At 49.5% G+C, this 20134-nt stretch overlaps 1 protein-coding gene across 4 annotated transcripts in view; it reads right to left on the bottom strand.

The window, feature by feature from the left end:
- EVA1C (eva-1 homolog C) overlaps positions 1 to 15222 on the bottom strand; it is a 76398-nt gene extending 61176 nt beyond the window's left edge. For 3 of the 4 annotated variants that reach the window (XM_047100250.1, XM_047100251.1, XM_047100252.1), the window contains exon 1: positions 15063 to 15222. In XM_047100250.1, the coding sequence (XP_046956206.1) occupies positions 15063 to 15222 (160 nt within the window). Of the gene's footprint in view, positions 1 to 1855; positions 1964 to 15062 lie in introns of all 4 variants that reach the window. The other variant, XM_047100248.1, reaches the window with a different exon arrangement.
- Between the last annotated feature and the right edge of the window lie 4912 nt (positions 15223 to 20134).

The following is a 20134-nucleotide window of genomic DNA, read 5'->3' as shown; positions in this document are numbered from 1 at the left end:
GGGCAAGGAGCATTAAGAAAGACACGTGCTGGGATGAGCACTGGGTGTTATAACCTAGGGATGAATCACGGGAATCTACTCCTGAAATCATTATTGCACTGTATGCTAACTAATTTGGATGTAAATAAATAAATGAAATGAAATGAAATGAAATGAAATGAAATGAAATGAAATGAAATGAAAAACTCATTTCCTCATGGTATAGTGTTTTTTTTTAAAACCTTTTGGGGGCCACGGACACCTATCTGGCACTGTGTTGATGTTTACGAACCCTTCTCACAACAACGTTTTTAATGCACAAATAAAATACATGAGGCTAAAACGAAAAGAAAAATAAAAAATAAACATACAGATGGATTACAAGCGTGCAGTGCTTTCCAGTAGGGTCCCAACTTTGGCTGCACCACAGAGTCACCTCAGGGGATTTAAAAACATCAATGCCCAGGCCCCAGCCCAGAGATACAGATTCACTCAGCCTGGGGTGAAGCTTCAGACATCACTACATTGGAAAAGCAGCCCCCCACCTCTGCCCCGAGGTGATTCTAGCATAAAACCCAGAGGAATGACAAACAGCCTGGGGTGTTGTGAGGTGAGGGGGGAGCTCTGAGCTGGGGATCTTTCTGAGCCCCTCAGCTCCGCTTCTTGTGACAGCTGATCCTGGGAGCAACACAGTGACTCAGCCCAGGTGCCGAGTCCCGGGTCCAGTCTTGGTCCCGCCACCATTAAGCTGGGAAACGTCCTGGTCGGTCCCTTCCCTGTGCCCAGCCTGGGTTCTCTCCCCCGTGGATGAGACCAAACGAGGGCAGCCTCAAGGCACAATGATTCACCAGCACTTGCTTCTGGGGGCCCCAGGGCTCCAGGGTGGGTTGACACACGATGACAGCCTCAAAGCCTTGTGACATCCAGGTGGCAGAAAAAGAACCAGGTGAGTCGGGCTGGCCGACTTCTGGTATTGCTGGCAGGTCCTGTCACAGTCTGGGTGACTCCCTGGAGGCCCCTCCCTTCCCAAGGACTGAAGTCTGGGGAAGTTCTTGGAAAAGGTGCTGGAGGAGGAAGGGGACACGAGTCCTTCTCCAAGCAACAGAGGGGCAAGCTGGGGAGGCCAAGCTCCCGAGGGGCAGCTGGGCACCTGCCACTGGCCCTTTCACGAGGCAGGCCTGACAGAGGCTCTGTGGGAAGAAGGTGCTAAGAAACGTGCTCCGTCCCGATCCCAGAACTCCACTTCTGCCCCGCTCTAGACTCCCCTTCTAGAACAGCACTGCTCAGGGGGCGCCTGGGTGGCTCAGTTGGTTGAGTGTCCGACTTCGGCTGACAGCTCAGAGCCTGGAGCCTGTTTTCAGATTCTGTCTGTCTCTCTCTCTGTCTACCCCTCTCCCATTCTCACATTTTCTCTCTCTCTCTCAAAAATAAATTAATATTAAAAAACAAAATTAAAACTGCACTGTCTCAGGTTGGTGGCCCCGGCCATGCATGGCTATCGAGCCCTTGAGACGCGGCCGGTCAGACCTGAGATGTGATGTGGTAAATACACACCAGATTCCCAAGTCTTTGTGAGCCGAAAAGAAACCTAAACATCTCATTAGTAATTTTTAACGTATTCATGTCGAAATGAGGACACTTTGGGTGAAACAAATTTAACTATGGAAATTCATTTCACCTCTTGCTTTCACTTTTGCCAACGGGGCTACCAGACTAGCTGGCATTACATCACATTTGTCCTGCACGGCTCTGTTCGTATTGTCCTGTGCACCATACTGCCCTGGTAGAATTGTATTACAGTCCAATGGAGAAAGGGTTTCGTATGCAACGGCATCAGTCCTGGACCCCTAAAAGCCCGTCAGTGAGAAGTGCTTACCACTTCCCCCTGTGGTTCGCAGACTTCTGTGATCCCGGCAAATCCACTCCTGCCCACATCCCACGGAGGGGCCGACACTGTCAGGGAATGTCCATTCCTCGCAGCTTTCTTGAATAACAAAACGGTAATTACGTTAATTTACAACCTAACCCTCAGCACCGTGATTTTAACCCCATCTGTGCTGCTGAACCACACACATCTGACCTTCGTAAAGTAAAGCTTTCAATGAATATACCGGGCCTTGCATACGCCACCTAATGCTTTACCTTCCCACAGAAAGAGAAGACGTGGGTAATGCAAATAAACGGTGCAGAGTAGACTCAAGTCTACATTCCAGAAGGTTCCACAGGATTCTCCGGAAATCTTTGGTTTGGGTTTGGTTTGCATGTGACTGTCTGACTGCCTTCTAAGGAGAAGAGTCCCTTTGCTTTTGTGCGTGTGTGTGTTTTAGCTACATAGACAGGAGTAATTAATTAAGACGTGCCCTCTGGTCGGGCCTTCTTCACATTAACTGATCTGGGACCACAGAGAGCTGAGACGGGTTTATGTGTGTTCTGTTTCCAGACACTGATCTTCTCCATGGTCTGATTTTATCTCGGACCCAACCTGGTATAATCCATGCTGTGTGTAGAGTCTCCACGTTAAGTTTCCCATTATGGAAACAAACAAACAAACAAACAAACAAACTTAAATTCAGAGACTGTCTAGGTCTTCAAGGGACTTTTCCAGAAACCAGCAAGAAAGAAACAGAGGCTGTTCTGCTGAGGTCTGGTGATTCCGGATGTAGGACCCAAGTGACTGGTTTGGGTACAAAGCTACTTCCATAACACGGATCAGTGCTTGGCAACCACCTACTACAACTTATTCATAGTTCAGTTGAACCCAGGGGTTGAATATGATGCTTCGATTCTTTCTTTCTTTCTTTCTTTCTTTCTTTCTTTCTTTCTTTCTCTTCCTTCCTTCCTTCCTTCCTTCCTCTTTCTTCCTTCCTTCCTCTTTTTTCTTTTTCTTTCTTTTCTTCCTTCCTTCCTTTTTCTTTCTTCCTTCCTTCCTCTTTCTTTCTTTCTTTCTTTCTTTCTTTCTTTCTTTCTTTCTTTCATGTAGTACCTGATCTCTATGCCCAAGAGAAGGCAGAGACACAGAGGACAAAATGGGTATACATTAAAATAAACATATACATATACGTGATAAAGAAAAATCACTGTTCACTGTTTAATGTTCTGGAAAGGAAACAACTAGGAAAGAGAATTTTCATAATAAATTTTTCCTGCTTATTTTTATAGCATCAATACTCAGAAGTAAATACCGAATGCATGAGGCATTTGGGAAAATCAATAACGTCTTTAGGCCTGCATTTTCAAAATTGCATTGCAACAAAGAAAAGTATGATCTTGCAAGAGGATCATCTAAAAAAATACATATATGCACAAAATACATATATACACAAAATCTTTTGCATATATAGGTATGTACATACATACGTGTATGTATATATAAACATAAATAGGTTTTTACTTTCATTGCAGGAAACCATTTCATTTTACTTTATTTTTTGTTTACATTTTTGAGAGAGTGAGCGTGAGTAAGGGAGGGGAAGAGACAGAGGGAGACAGAGGATCTGAAGCAGGTTCCAGGCTCCATTCTGTCAGGACAGAGCCCAACCTGGGGCTCGAACTCACAAACCCTGAGATCATGACCTGAGCTGAAGTTGGACGTTCAACCTACTGAGCCACCCAGGTGCCCCTGGAAGCCATGTTCATTTCCAAAACATACTAGTCTTTGCTTAAGAACATGATGCCTTTTTGTAAAACGGGCATCAAGGGAAGGTGCTTTGACTTCTCATATGAACTGATTCTTGAAAACCCAGGTTCTAGCACACCAAATAGGCAGGGACGAGAAAAAGAGCAAAGCCCTCCTGTTGGACGGCATTCTTACATCACCCACTTTAAAATTAAATCTGAAACAGAGTTCTGACAGGCCTGCTATTTTCTTCAGTGCCAACAGCCACACAATAGACCTTTTTTTTTTTTTTTGGACAAAGCTCTTAAAATGCTTGGAGATTCAGATGTACTGAGTCACCAGGGTTCACAAATACTGCGCACCCGTTCTTGCGGGTGCCCCGTCCCTTCCTTTGGAAACGATACTCTATTTTCTCTGTGTTTGGCCGAAGGAAAGAAATATTTTCATTGGACTTGCAAGCTGTTTGAAAGAGGGTGACTGGGGAAGGGCAGGTCTGAAAGTGGGTGGCTGTCCTTTGATCTGGTGGCCTCCGAGCAGGGGTGGCAAAGTTACCATCTTAGAGGGACCTGTTGGTTTTCCTTCCACGCGGCGTGCAATGGTGCTCAACCCCACGGCCACATCGGCTTCAAGCACGCCCTGGTAAGTGCGTAACATTCAGCACCGGGCGTGGTGAACAGTGTCGCTCTGAAAGAACACTCTTCCCGCAATTAGCCCTCTTAGAAACATCTCGAACTTGTCTCTCTGCAGAGTGTATAACACGCAGCACCGAGAGGTGGACGCAACGCTTCACAGACACAACCGTGGGTATGATGTGCCAGGAGCCGTGTGAATGCGGGTGTGCAGGGGTGGGTGGGGGTGGGGGTCGTAGAGAGCAGGTGCAAGAGGGACCGGGAGGAAAGGAGGAGGAGGCGGGGAGAGATGCTGCCGAGGGAAAGCAGATCTAGGCACAGTTTTTGTGACTTACACTCTCTCTCTTTAAAATGCAAACTAAATTGCACCCCCCCTCCCCGTCACAGGACTGCTTCGCCGAGTTGTGAAATAATTGAGAGGTGTTGCAAATGCATCCACGCGGCGCGAGTGAGCAACCGACTTCAAGTCTGAACACGTCTCCCGAGGGATATTTTAGCTTGACGATAATGATGGCGAGTGTGCGCGCTTGAAATCAGGAGGGCAAAAGGGCCCGAGGCAGAGCCAAGTTCCGTGGAGGGAAGGGGTGGGACTGGGAGCCACGGGGCCCACGAGCGGGTGTAGACGCGGGAGGTAGTGGCTGCATCTCCGTTTCCTGGGCTTTAAAGACACTGCTCTTGGCGGCTGCAGAAGGCAAGCCGGCCTTGAAGAAGGGCGCCAAGGAGCCGTGTCTAGGTCTTCCAGACCCCCCCCTTTGGTTATTACAAATTTTCCCCACCCTCCTCTGATGCTGAACGTGTAGCAAATAAAACAGGGACACGCCAACTGGTCTAGCCCAGTGTTCCTCAAGCCCAGGGTTGGGGGTCATTCCTTGTGGCGGGGGGCGGGGAGAGGGGACTGTCTGTGTGTTGTGGGTGGCTTAGCAGCTTCCCGGGCTCCCACTCACTAGGTGCCAGGAGCGCGGCTAGTTGTGACAAATAAAATTGCCTCCAGACATTGCCAAATATCCCCGGGGGCGAGGGGATGGTATCTCCCTGGATTGGGAACCACGGGTTCAGTCTAACCATTAGGCCAAGCGAAGTTTTCATCAGTAAAGATAAGTCATCCAGTAGAAGGACCATATGGCATTTTTGGTGAAAGTTGACAACCCCAAATAACATGCCCGGACCAACCAGAGATGAGGACAGAAGTCTGAGACAAAGTGCTTCAAAGCACTGGCTTATGGCTTTAGGGAGCCATAACACCATTTCAAAAGAATTCTGGAGAAAAAAAAAAAATCCTGGGGCATCTAACTTAAAAAACAAAAGGTAAATTAGAAGAGTGGAACCTTTACACTTGAACTCCAGGGATTAGAGAGGCAGAACAGACAAGACCTCAAGACCCGCTCAGTGGAATTCTCCACAGCCTGCTGTGACCACTCCCACACAGTGGGTCCCACAGCTCTGGGTCTTCGAGATCCCTTTTCATCCTGAGGCTGTGGACGGGACCATCTTTGCATTCTGTCTAACCTGTGCAAAAAGCATTTGGCATTGATTTTGGAAGGCACGTTTAGTGGTTCAGGCCTCAGAGAATGGGGGAAGGAGTTTAAAAATGCTATCCAGGGGCGCCTGGGTGGCGCAGTCGGTTAAGCGTCCGACTTCAGCCAGGTCACGATCTCGCGGTCCGTGAGTTCGAGCCCCGCGTCGGGCTCTGGGCTGATGGCTCAGAGCCTGGAGCCTGCTTCTGATTCTGTGTCTCCCTCTCTCTCTGCCCCTCCCCCGTTCATGCTCTGTCTCTCTCTGTCTCAAAAATAAAATAAACGTTAAAAAAAATTTAAAAAATAAAAATAAAAATGCTATTCCTTGGATACCTGGGTGGCTCAGTCAATTAAGCGTCCGACTTCAGCTCAGGTCATGAACTTGAGGTTCATGAGTTCGAGCCCCACATCGGGCTCTGTGCTGATAGCTCAGAGCCTGGAACCTGCTTCAGATTCTGTGTCTCCCTCTCTCTCTGCCCCTCCTCTGCTCGTGCTCTCTCTCTCTCTCTCAAAAATAAATAAACATTAAAAAAAAGAAGGCTATCCATGGGCACCTGGGTGGCTTAGCCAGTTCAGTGTCAGACTTCAGCTCAGGTCATGATCTCACGGCTTGTGAGTTCGAGTCCCACGTCGAGCTCTGTGCTGACAGCTCTGAGCCTGGAGCCTGCTTCAGATTCTGTGTGTGTGTGTGTGTGTGTGTGTGTGTGTGTGTGTCTGCCCCTCCCCTGCTCTCTGTCTCTCAAAAATAATAAACATTTAAAAAAATGCCCTTCCCTTAATTTTACAACCAAATTGACAAAAAAAAATCAGACAGGTGTGTAAGTCTGATTTGGGGTTCAAGTACATTTTTTTCCAGCAGAAAAGGGGCTATAAAATTGTATGCATTCCTTGAAGTGTATCCCTCAAAAGCTGTACAAATTGGGCCTTTTCTGGATAAGGTCAAGTATTCTCATTTCCACCTGTCTCCCATCGAATGGGCAGAGAGAGACAGGGCTTGGTGACCCAGGTCTCTCTTGTTCCAGAGTACAGTACGATGATTTATGATTTCTGAGCCTGAGAACTTCAGAAGCTGCTGAACATAAAAAGAGTGAAAAAATCTCCTAAGTCAAGAGGAAGAAAGGAAGAACGTCGTAGCACAGTGCTCTTCTCAGATCCTGAAACACTACTCTGAAAGCTGTCACGAGTACGCATCACACTGGCCCTTGCAGACAAAAAGGGTTATTTTATCCAGATTATTCCCCCACATTGCAGGGGAAAAGGGACTCATTTGTAATCATCAAAAGAATGCTGACAGACTTGAAATGGGATTACATTCTATTATACTCATCCGAATTAAAGATTTGTTTTGGAGATCATTCTTAGGTTTCCTCCTCCCTGTTCCTCCGACCCCAAATGAGGCGATTTGTATTCACGAGACATCTGAGGCAGACATGAAATCAGACAGTTTGCAAACATACATTTCAGATTCAGTGGCCTGAGTTTCGAATTTTAATGTTGCCTGGTTCTCTGTGTGTGGAAAACTTGGCTCTCGGGTCAAAACGAACCCCAAGCATCACTTCATTCCCTAGCTTATTAATGCAAGAGAAATTTCATTTCAGGGGCCTGAGTGAGCAAGTGACACAGGTGTCCAGAATGCAGGTATGAAAATGTAAAATCTCTGCACGGGCAGAGTTGTCTGGGAGGTCTGTGAGCACGCTACTAAACCCTCAATTCCACGCTCTGTGGTACCACTCGGAGAATGCGACCTGCCCAATCGAGTACTGACCCCTCAAGTCTCTTTGTGTCTGTGTGTCCATGAATCGACTGAGAAGGAAGTTTCTCCAGGACAGGACTGGCTCTTTAGGGCAGCTCTGTATCATACCACACACAGCATCTGGTACCTGAAAGAACTGAACATTTCCCGTTCTTTCATACAGAACACCCATTGTGTAGTCACGGTAGAACTGCTGGCCACCTGGGGAGCAGGCGTGGGTACCTCAGGCTGGAAGTCATAAGGCAGTAGAAGAGCTCAATTCGGTCACAAATCTGTCTCTTGACTTCAGCTGCCAAAAGGACAAGATAGCTTCAAGAAACCTCCTGCAGGCAAGGAGACGGTAGTCTCTAAGAAGGAGGACAGAGCAAGAAATGTAGGCGAAGTGCCATTCTTTGTACCATTGCTTTGCTCACCATTTCTTTTCTTTATAACTCGGTCCTTCCTTCTAGACTCAGTGTCCTTCTCCATGAAGGATATCCTTTAGTAGTCCTTTCAGTCAGCATTTATCGGTGGTGAGCATGTCTTCATTTCACACGCTGTCTAGAAGATAGTTTAGCTGGGTATACAGTTCTGCTCTGACAGGTTGTTCTGTTTTGTTCCATCTTTCCAGAACCTGGAAAAATATTTCACTGGCTTCTGGCTTTCACTGTTGTGGTGGCAAAGACTTTATAGAAGACATTTTTTCCTCTCTTTTTTTAAAGACCGTCACTTTGGCTTTAGTATTTTATGCTTTAAATACAATAGGTATCAATTTATTTTTATTTATCTTCCTTGGGATACATGAATCTGAATTTTTCATTAATTCTTGAAAATGGATTCCAAGATAGTATCACTTCGAGCATTACCACTCCCTCATTTTCCATATTCTCTCTTTTCGGAATACAGATCCGATGTATGTTAAACCTTCATTCCATCCTCCGTATCTTACAAACTTTGTTCCATATTTTCCATGCCTTTACCTTTTTTGCTGCATTCTAGATAATTTCTCCAGCTTTATGTTCCAGTTCATTGATTCTCTTCGGCTGTACATGATTGATCTATTAAGCTTTAATTTCAATGAATATATTTTTCATTAGTATAGTAGTATTAGTATAGTTAGCAGATATATTTTGCTCGTTTTCAAATCTTTATCGCCTTTCATTCCTTAGTCACATTTTAGCTTTGCTCTTTTATTTGCTTTTCTGTTTTTAGTTTTCCTGTTATTAAGAACTCTGTTGTTTTTACCACTGGCTGTTGCTGATATAATGTAGTTTGGACTGTGTGTTCATAACCAGGATTTCATCAGTAGGGGTCTTATAGAGTCTGTGATGATGTCTCTATGTAGGGAGCATTTGTGTGTGTGTGTGTGTGTGTGTGTGTGTGTGTGTTGCCAACTATCTTGGGGCACAATCAGTTTTGGACAATTTTGCTAGGGTCTCTTTCTCTGCTCCTCCCCCCACTCTCTCTCATGCTCTCTCTCTCTCTTCCTCAAAATATATAAATAAACTAAAAAAAAAAAAAAAGAATGTGTCTGACCAGTTTTAAAAAATCAACATACAGTTTTTAGAAGAGTGTCTGTCTGGGGCGCCTCATTAAAATAGTGACTGAGTATCATAAAACTTCAGAGAGCCCTCACCTCTACGTTCTCGGTTCATTACTTAGCTTGAATGACAAGAGTATGGACTTTTGAAACCAGACGGTTATTGGGTTCAAATCCTGTCTCTACACTTAACCAGAGCCAAGGTAGGCAGCGAGATTGGGGGCAGAGGCAGGTAACTGGGGAGTAGGTGTTCATTCCGCATGCATCACCCCCAAAGTGGCGCCTTTGCAAGCATTTTAAAGATGTTGACCGGGTGGCTGAGACCGGTGACCTCCAAATCTTTAAAATCACGAACGTCAGGGCACCTGGGTGGCTCCATCGGTTAAGCGTCCGACTCTTGGTTTCGGCTCGGGTCACGCGGTTGGTGAATTCGAGCCCCACGCTGGGCTCCACACTGACAGCACAGAGCCTGCTCAGGATTCACTCTCTCCCTCTCTCTCTCTCTCTCTCTCTCTGCCCCTCCCCTGCTCTCTCGCTCGCTCGCTCTCAAAATAAATAAACCTTTTAAGGTTGAAACCTTTCTTTTTAAGGTTCTTTTTAAGGTTGAAACCTTAAAGAAACCGATACGAAAAGACAGAAGTTCTAACGTTTTCCTCCTACATCTGTTGGATCGCCTTGTGTGCGCACCCAGTTTGGATGGCCGGGGTCAGAAAGATGCTGAAGGAAGGAACGGAGAAAGGGCGGTGTATTCAGCAGGCAACCGGCATAGCGGTGGTGGCTCCGTGAGCTGGTTAGGCCGATGGTGGCCCGTTTCTTCTTGCCTCCCCCCCACCCCCCCCCACCCCAGCACCCACACGGGCCAAGTGCCCCAGCCGCCCCCACCCCTGCCCTGCGCAGGTCAGAGCCTGAGTCCGCTCTGCCTCATAGCTGGGTGGTCTTGGACAAGTGAGTTAACCTCTCTGAGCCTGGACGAGTACTTACTTCACAGGGTTGTCAGGAAGAGGAAATGAGATAACACAGCGCTCTATGAACTCTTTCTCCCTGTCTTTCTGTCCCTTCCCCGAAACCGCTGCTAGGCTGCCCTTTCCAATAAAGTGCCTGGGAGAGCAAAGCCATTAATAATGGAGTCACTCGCTGGCCCCGACTCCTCTTCTCTGCCGCAGAAAGAGCCAGCAGAACACTTTTCAAATGTAGTTACTTTCCATGGAAACAGACTAGCAGTCTCAGAGCTTCTCTTCATCTCTCCTCTTCTGTGACAGCTGCACAATCCTGCAGACGTTTGGTTTGTTTTTCTTTGGTTATGAGCTGGCTTTTCATCCCATAAAATTTCTGAAAGGGAAGACAACCCCCGAATAAAAGGGCGGTGTGACTAGGGCGTCAGAAAATGCAGAACTCTGGGGCGCCCGGGTGGCTCAGTCGGTGAGGCCTCCGACTCTTGATCTCAGCTCAGGTCACGAGCTCACCGTTCGTGAGTTCGAGCCCCGGGTCGGGCTCCGCGCTGACAGCGTGGAGCCCGCTTGGGATTCTCACTCTCTCTCTGCCCCTCACGTCCTCGCGTGCTCTCCCCCTCACAAAATAAATGGATAAACGTTAGGAAAGAAGGGAATAGAAAATGTAGAACTTTGTGTGCGTGTGCTGGCATGCAGAGACAAACTGGTAGCTGGGAAAATACAGTCCTGGTCTCCCTGGTGGGGAGCCCTGACCCTGACCGGGGGTGGGGGGCGGGGTGAAGGGGCAGCCAGTCGTGCCCGTGTGCCCCCGAAAGAGCTGATGCACACAGGAGGTAGTCCAGCCCTCTGATCACCCCGAGCAGTGGTTCTCAACTCTGGCTGTACTAGAATTGCCTGGGGGGCTTTCAAAAATGAGACCCAGGCCTGGCTCTCCCCACACCAGTTACACGAGAAGTCGGGGAGTGCTGCTTGAGCACCCACACATTGTTCCGTGTCCAGCGATTCTAATGCACAGCCAGGGTTGAGACCCACTGCTTACCTGAGCAGAACGGGAAGGTTCGGCCTCCCCTAAATGGACACCTGTGTTCCCTCCATCAGGACCCAAGACTTCAAGATCGATCGAATGACCATTTTTCAATATTCTGAAATTCCTGGCCAGTGAAACCAGGAGCTAGGGTTGGGTTTATTTGCTGAGCTGCAAATGATGTGGTTAACGCGCATCACTTCCTGTTTGCTTGGGCAGGGAGCAGGACATCTGCCCAGAGAAGCCCTTCCATCTTTGAAGCCTGGGGACAATTTGGTGCCAGGAAGGTCTTTAAAGGCTGCCCCCACTCCCCTTGGGTTTCATCTTCCTCCCCTTCTGCTTCCCACAGTCATCACTATATGCCCTGGGGTAAAACCAAATGTGCGAACACATGCTCACGACCTTTTTCTAGGACGCCAAGTGGGAACTAGAACAATTTTCCACCCCTTCCCTCCCTGCCCCCCTTCCTCCACCTCCCTCTCAATAAGCCCATCAATCACTTTGAATGGAGAGAAAAATCACCAAAAAAATGAACAGGACCCGAGGGCAAAATAAGTTTGAGAGACACTCTGGAACTCTTTAAAGCAGGACAATATACAGAGGATCCTTTCCTTTTGATGGCTGGAACCCAAAATGGCACCCCCCCTCCTCTCAGCCCTCACCCCTACCTTGTTCTCTGAACAAAGATGATGTTGGCATTATACTTCTATTTGAAAAAAAAAAAAAAAATCAATGATCAGTTTGGACCTCTCAGGCTAAACCCCCAATTTGGGAATGCAGTCAAAAACACAACAACAAAGAAAAAAACAAACAAACCAACAAAATAAATAAATAAATAAATAAATAAATAAATAAAAACAGAACTCCATCCCAAGGAGGAAAAAGGAAAACTGAGTGCATCTAGGTGTGGGATTAAGGATCACAGGCACTAATTTTGCATGAACTGCTCTTGTCTTCCTGGGATATGTTTTTAATGCAGTGATGATAGCCTTCCAGTGGCCACTGGCAGCATCTCAACATCTTCGGGGATGAGCGCGAAGGGGCTGTGTGGGGAGGCTGTTTCCCAGCAGGCTTGGAGGTGATTAGCACAAGTCACGAGCAAGCAGGGGGAGGAGGCGGCCAGGACACAGCCCCTGGCTTATTAAGAGTGAGATCCGATGCTGGAATCCTCAGGGCAAAAAAAAAAACCCAATGACCCAGGAAAACTACACCAGCTGACAGCCTCAGGAAAAGGCTGAAGGAAGAGTTGCAAAGAAGAGAAAGGCTTAAGTAACTTTCCAAAACTCTGCACTGTTAATCTCCTGGGAGGGCCTATACTGTACACACAATGGCTGGGACCCCTGATATTCTGGTACTTTCTTTCATGTGGAAACACCATCCTTTCTCCATCCCCTTCTTCCCAGGGCGGAGGGCTCCCAAGCTCCCTCCACCCTCCCTCAGCTTCAGTTTTTGATGTTCCCCTCGTTTAGAAAAACAAGCAAGTATCTGCATTGTGGATTGCTGCTCTCTAGCACTGGGCTATTGTTGTAAGGCTCCGTGGGGGACGGGGCAGGGGTGGGGACTGTCTCCTTACAGGCCTCTGGTTTCTAAACACCCCTCGAAGTGCACAAAAAAGAACAAGACCACCTGTCCCCAGGAAAGCAGGCATCCGGTTTGCCCCCCCCCCCCGCCCAGGGGTTTTGGAATTAAGTGATCAGTCTCCACAGCTTTGACGAAAGCCTTCAACTGAACCCTCAGACCCATCTTTAGAGCTGGGGAATTGTCCTCAACGCTGTGTATCACACAGTTAGGGGGTCCCTAAAAGTTTCAAGTCAAATTGATCAACTTTGAAAGACCCCTGAGCCTTCTCTAACGTTTCCCCAGTGCCGCACATACAGCGTTTAGATTTAAACCTGAATGTGTCTGTGCTTTGAGAAGACGGCGTTTTTTCTTTTCTTCTCCCAAAAAGGTTCCCTTGACCCTTTAAAAAAATTTTTTTAATGTCTATTTACTTTTGAGAGAAAGTGGGGGGAAGGGCAGAGAGAGAGAGGGAGACACAGAATCCGAAGCAGGCTCCAAGCTCTGAGACGTCAGCACAGAGCCCGATGTGGGGCTCGAACTCCCGGACCATGAGATCATGAATGACCTGAGCTGACGTTGGACGCTTAACTAACTGAGCCACCCAGGCACCACCCCCCCCCCGCCTTGACACTGTCTCCCTAGTCCTCAGGTCACCTCAGCAAAGGTGATTAGAGGAAAGAATGGGGGCTACTTGTGGATGGACCTGGCATTACCACCACCTACTGCGGACTCAACGAGTTTTCAACCCTGGAATTCAAGTTCACACCGAAAGCAGAAGGAAATATTTTCCATCATTTGTATCATTTAGAAGAACATGTATCAAAATATCCATTTCCCTCGGGATATAGTCCCTCTGTGACAGCCAAAGCACTATAATGTACAATGTAATATACAGAATACAGACAATTCCTAATGTGGGTGATAACCTGCAGGCTGCCGGGAGTATTGCAACTGCTTCACTAAAGACAGAGTGTCTATAATCTGTGAAAACAATATAATGGTCACACCGCAATTTACCTAAAGCGCTATTTTTTCAGTTGCAATGATGTCACACACGCAAAAAGGGCTTGTCAGCTTTCAATTCTTTCCTTACTAGTCAGAGCTACAGGGTGGCTGAATCAGAATTGCTCTCCAGAGCTGAAATCAGCAAATATAAAACTTTTCTAGCAGCCAAGAAAGTTCTATTACCACCAAAAAAAAAAAAAAAAAGTCAATAGCACTTGAAAAGCATTTCCCTCGCACATTTACCACAGCATTCTGACCCTGTGGTGCTCGATTTTAAGGACCACGGTTTGCTTGCCAAATAGGCATATCTTGGCTTCCTTCGCTAGGTAGAAACACTGCCTTGATATTAAATATTCAAAGCAAAGAACCTCTGACCCAAGGGCTCTCAGCTAACAATGACATTCTCTGTAAGTAAACTAGAAACCCAACTCAGCTTCTGGTTTGCCAGTGTTCTCTGCTGTGTATTAGTCTACTGCAGGACAGGGTGAGCAGTGACTCCGCTTACCACGATTGGATTGCAAAAGTCCCTGCAGGCAAAAGCCTAAACTTGGCAGAAGATCCCTGGAGAAGGGGGTGGGGGTGGGGAGTGGGGTTCAGAGCTGCCTCCTGGGGTGGGCAGGGGCTGGGAAAGGGTGAAGGCATCCAGCCTCACCAGAGGGAGACCCAGGTCTGTTACAACTGTAAGGACTTTGTTACTCTAAGCAAGTGCAGCGGTAACATAAGAATGTGGCTCCTACAACCATCATCAACACAGAAACTTCTCTCACTTTGTGGTGCCACACCTACAGCCCCAGAACTGAGATAAGCTGTGGGAGCTTTGGTCTGAGTCTCCCCGAAGAAAAGCCTCACCGTTTACTGGGAGGAGAAAAGCATTTTTGTTAAGAAGCCTGGGACTGGAGGGTGGAGGGCAGGTACCATCTGGCAGTAAAGACCCAGAGTCTCCGTTCTGTACATTTCTCCTCGTCCGGCACACAGACCTCCCGCCCGGCTGGCTTCCCATCCCTGCCTGCCGGCGCAGACTTCACGTCAGATGTCCCCAGGACTAGTGTCCTTACATGGGCACCCTGGAGGCTGGCTGGGGCGCACCCGGGCTACCCGGGTTTGTGAGCGGCAAACCAAGTGAAACTCCTCCGATCACAACACGTGTATTCTACAGCGCTGGGTGAGGCACAGGGCACAGCTTAAGGGGCCTCCAGGGGACACACGTCCTTCAGAGGCGGGAACCTGATGCTGGGACCCGATGCAGGGAATTTGACGAGATAAACACCGGGGCGAGAAACTCCAAATGTTACCCATCCTTCCTTGGGGAGGGGAGGGACTCCTCTGCCATCGCTCCACACGGAGCCACCTCTGCCAAGGGCTCACACCAGGCAAGAAATCTGGCTATGAGCGTGCCTCAACTTCAATCCAACCCGTCTGTGCTCCCTCGGGAGGCTGCCCCCAGCCGAGGTATCACCTGAGCGCACCGCAGCGCGGCGCCGGGGGGCGCAGGACGAGGGAGGGCGCTTCTTACCAGAGAAGTCCGTGAGCGCTGAGATCTCTTTGGAACAGACCAGGACAGTGCAGTAGAAGAGGCGCAGGAGCTGCCCGGGAGGCTCTACCTGCCTGCGGAGTCCAGGATGCTGCGCGGGCTGCGGCGCGGGCGGCGGGCGCGCATGGCCCGGCAGAAGCATGGTGCCCGGCGCGATCCAGCGCGGGCGCGGGCCGGGGGCTCGATGGGGGTCCCTGGGCGGAGGGCAGCGTCACATGGCGAAGCGAGTCAGTGGCCAGCGGCTCCGTGGCCCCCCGCCACCTCCCGCTCAGGCTGCCAGAGCCTCTTCCCGGCGCAGGCCGGTACCGGCTCCCCAGCAAAGGGGAGGGGGCGGAGAAGTGGGGCGGGGCGAGGAGCCCCGGGAAGGATCCGCGTAGTTTCCCCGAGAGGAAATCTCCGCTGCCGCCCCGCGGGAGGAAACCGGTGGGGGTGGGTGGGGGTGGGGGGGTGTTGGCGAAGGGAAAGTGCAGCCTTAGCGCGCCCGGCGGGCTGCGGAGGCCGGTCCCTGGCGAGCTGCCCGCCGCGGAGGGCGCCCCCAACAGCGCGCCGAGGGCCGCGCAACTAGAGCGCCTTCCACGCCTGGGTCCCCGCCCCGGAGACGGCCCGGCACCCCTGGCCCGGCCCGCGCTGGCCCGGTGCCAGCCTCGCCCTGGCTGCCGGAGGAGCGCGGCCGGTGCCCGTGACGCACTTCGGAGCCAGCGCCGCGGGTTGAGCCCAGGAGCCCCCGGGGCGGGGCCGAGGCAGGAGCCGCGAGAAGGTGGGGTCTTGGAGGTGTGTGACTACAGCACCGACGTCCCTGCGACCTGCTGCGCGCCTCGCAGTAGAATCACCAAGCACGCACAGTTCTCCCCATTTCTTGGAAGAGGAGACTGAGACTCCGCGCTTCGCCGGAGCTAACGCAGCCAGGACGCGAACGAGTGGGCGAGCGCGGGGTTGGGGGAGGGGGGTTCAAAATGGGTCAGAAGACTCCAGAGCCGGTTTCTTTCTTCTGGTTGGGACTGTGCGCTTCCTTTGGGTACTGGTTGTCCGCAGCGCTCAGAGGATCTGACACTGGCCGGGCATAAATAGCCACCGAGCGCTAATAATTGGGCTTTGTTTTAAAATGGGCCACCGCATCTTTCTGAACCTCTCGATTACGCGCAGTGTGACCCAGGCCCAGCCCGTGGGCGAGGAACGGGTTGTGTGGCCGGGACTCGGGTACATAGAGGACAAGTGCGTGGGAAGGCATGTGGACTCGTGGCTTCGCGCGGGGTACGGGTACCTGGGGCTCCAGCGACCCAAACCCCCTCGGACAGGCCAGTAGACGCGGGAGGCAGGGAGGAGGGCTGGGCGGGCGGGCGCTCGGCACAAAGTGTTCCCGAACACCGCGGGGAGGCCCTGCCAAGTTCTCGGCGGGCCTGACGCGGAAACGTAGATAATGAGGCCCAAGGGCGGGACCAGGCGCACCGCCCCAGCGGGCTCCCAGATGCGCTGTGAGGGCCGCACGGTACGGCGGCGGGGAGGCCTGGAGAGAGAAAACCAAGACGCGCTGATCTACCCGTGGGACCCTCGTAGAGATACGCGAAAGGATCCGGGGGCGGGGCTGGGTGACTGGAGTCCCACAGTGCTCCAGCAGGAGCAAGGTCAGAGGACTTGGTATTTCCCTCCCCTTCCTGCCTGCCCGGAGGTGGGGTGGCAAATGCTAAACCTCCATATACGTTCTGGGGGACCCACTCTACTAGGCACGATGAGTTTCAAATTCTGTATTAAAATACTCAGCCTTCTTGGGGTGCCTGCCTGGCTCAGTCGGTAGAGCATGTAACTCCTGGTCTCTCGGTTGTGAGTTTGAGCCCCACCATGGGTGTGGCGACTACTTAAAATTTTTTTTTTTTTAATATTTTCAAAAAAGGACTCAACCTTCTCAATAACTTTTGGCCGTAACTATTAGTGTGCACGTTCTAGGTTGGGGAAACTGAGGTGGGAAGGTAGGTAGGGATGCATAGCACTTAGCAGCCACCCTGTAAGTAACGTTTGCTCAATACCCAGGTCCCTCATGTAGTTTCCATCCCATCTGTTCACCCATCTGGTTGGGTATGAGCTGGTGTGTGCTGGGGAAGCTGGCACAGGAAGAGAACCTGGCTCCCACGGAGCTGGGGGGCTGCCCCCACTGTCTTGTAGGCATAAACTGGCTTTCCAGATGCCAGTGTGGGCTCTCTTACTAACTGTGCACCCCCAGGTTTCCTTCTCTGTAAAGTCTCAGACTTGTGATGCTTTAATTAGTTGGTACAGGTGACATGGGTAAGACAGGGCCTGGAAGCAGTAAATGCTCAGGCCATATTAGTCATTATTGCAGACAGGAAGACAGTGATTGGACAATCAGGAACTAAAAGAGGCCAGGGAACAAAAGAGGCGGAGCCGAGTGGGAGGGAGAGAGGTGTTAGGGGCTTTTTAAATTAAAAAAAAAAATGTTTTATTGAAGTATAGTTGACATAGCATGTTTTGTTAGTTTCAGGTGCACAACATAGTGATTTGACAATACGTGTGTTACAAAACACTCACCGCCATAACTATAGTCACCATCTGTCCCCCTGTGTTGCTACAGCGTTATCGACTATATTCCCGGTGCTGTACTTTTCATCTCCATGACTGATTTATGTTATAACTGGGAGTTTGTACCCTTTAATGAGCTTTACCTACTTCACTCATACCCCCAGCCCTCTCCCTTCCGGCAACCACTGATCTGTTCCCTGTATTTATGAGTGTGTTTTCTTTGTTCCTTTGTTTTGTTTTTAAGGTAAGGTGAGTAACATGAGAAGAGTTGGCCAAGCCACAGCTAGCCAAAGCTGGGTGTCTGGGAGGGCGAACATTTTAGAAAAAAAGGGGCCAGCATGTGTGAAATCCAAAAGGAGCATGGCTCCGTAGAAGAATGGAGAAAAGTTGGGGCGCCTGGGTGGCGCAGTCGGTTAAGCGTCCGACTTCAGCCAGGTCACGATCTCGCAGTCCGTGAGTTCGAGCCCCGCGTCGGGCTCCGGGCTGATGGCTCAGAGCCTGGAGCCTGTTTCCGATTCTGTGTCTCCCTCTCTCTCTGCCCCTCCCCCGTTCATGCTCTGTCTCTCTCTGTCCCAAAAATAAATAAACATTGAAAAAAAAAAAATTAAAAAAAAAAAAAAAAAAAAAAAGAATGGAGAAAAGTTTAGAGGGAACCGGGCAGAGATGAGAGGGCGGACACGGTGAGGCGGACAGGTTGTTGGCAGCCAGAGCTCAGGGATCCAGAGACTTTGGTGAGCACTTCCATTTTTACCCCAAGCCCTTGTGAGCATTGCCATCGGTATCGTAAGCCACCAAAAGGTTGTTAGCCGGTGAGGGAGGTGACCAGGTGTGCGTTGGGAAAACATTGGGCTGGCTGCTGAGTGCCCCTGGACTGGAGGAGTCAAAAGTGGGTCTGTGGATTTTTATACCCCAAAGAAGTGAAAACAGGGACTCAGACAGGTACTTGTAAGCCACCATTCACTGCAGCATTATTCACAATAGCCCAGAGGCGGAGGCAACCCTGGTGTCCATCATCAGATGCATGGATAAAGAAAATGTGGAATAGTATTCAACCATAAAGTGGAATGACCTCTGGCACCTGCTACAACATGGATGAACATTGAAAACATTATGCCAGGTGAACTAAGCCAGACGCAAGATGATAGACATTGTATGATTCCACTTACGTGAAATATCTAGAAAACGCAGATTCACAGAGACAAAGTAGAGGTTCCTAGGAACTGGGAGAAGGCAGAATGGAGAGTTAGTGCTTCATGGGTACAGAGGTGTTGTTTGTCGTGATAAAAGAGCTCTGGAAATACATAGTGGTGATGGTTGCACAACGTTGTGAATGTAATTAACGCCACTGAATGGTACACTTCAAATGGCAAATTCTATAGGTTTTTCCAACTTCAAAAAATTAACAATGTATTCCAAAAACCATCAAAACTGTGTGCTTTAAATGGGTGAGTTGTATGGTGTGTGAATTATATCTCCGTAAGGCTGTTGTTGTTGTTGTTTTCAAATCTAACAAGAACATCAGAGTTGGTCCGAGAGGGATGGCCAGGGGGAAGTGTCGCCAGGAGGCTATGGCTGTGCTTTGGGCTGGGGCTTCTCGGGCGCAGAGAGAAGGGGCAAGTGGCCAAACTGGAAAGGCATTGGGAGGGGGTGGATAGTGCTGGATGACCAGGCGGCTGTGGGACACGGGACGAGGGACCCTGAAGAGAAACTCCAGCTGCCCTTGGCTTTGCCCTTAAGCTGCTTGCTGTTAAGCCAGACTGTAGTCCTAATCTGATCTCTTTAAGGATTTTGGAAGCTTGGATGCCTGGGTGGCTCCGTCAGTTAAGTATCCAACTCTTTATTTTAGCTCAGGTCATGACCTCACAGTTTGTGGGTTCGAGCCCTCCATCGGGCTCTGTGCTGACACCGTGGAGCCTGCTTGGGATGCTGTCTCTCCCTCTCTCTCTCTCTTTCCCTCCCCCTTCTCAAAATAGATAAATAAACTTTAGAAAGAAGAATTTTGGAATCTTGCAAGAAAATCAAAGAATTCCATTTATCTTCCTCTCTGGACCCCACACTTCCAAGTCCCTTTATGCCTCGAACCAAATGGAAACCAGTTACTGCCTATGCCCATTCCCTCTCTGTAAATATCGTACAAACACCTCAACCCTGGGGCACCGTATAAACTCTAAGGACAGGAAGATGGGAAGAAAGCACGCACTTCAGAGACAAGGAAACTCTTGTAAAAATCAATCTGGGGCATGAAGAGCAACCTTTCCACCAAGATAATTTCCCCCTGAACTCTTCCTCCTATGATGGAATTTTAAAAATCACAAGTAATCACAGCCACTTGGGTAATTCAGCACTACTGCGGGAGCTGGAATCAAAGCAAATGTAGTCCGAGGAGGATGAGCCAAACAACAGTGCTCCTTAAATGTCAATACTCACAGGAGCCCTTTGAGATACGTACTAACCGGGACCAACTGCGTCATTTACTGGTCTAATGCAAAATGAAAGCGAGGGCTTCGTATTCAAAAATAATTAAG

Source organism: Lynx rufus, unplaced genomic scaffold (genome assembly GCF_022079265.1).
Source record: "Lynx rufus isolate CCGP_SWC_20201006 ecotype Redwood Valley unplaced genomic scaffold, mLynRuf1.p SCAF_5, whole genome shotgun sequence".
Lineage (NCBI taxonomy): Eukaryota > Metazoa > Chordata > Mammalia > Carnivora > Felidae > Lynx > Lynx rufus.
Note: the sequence above shows the minus strand (reverse complement) of the source record. Positions and strands in the feature narration are given on the sequence as shown.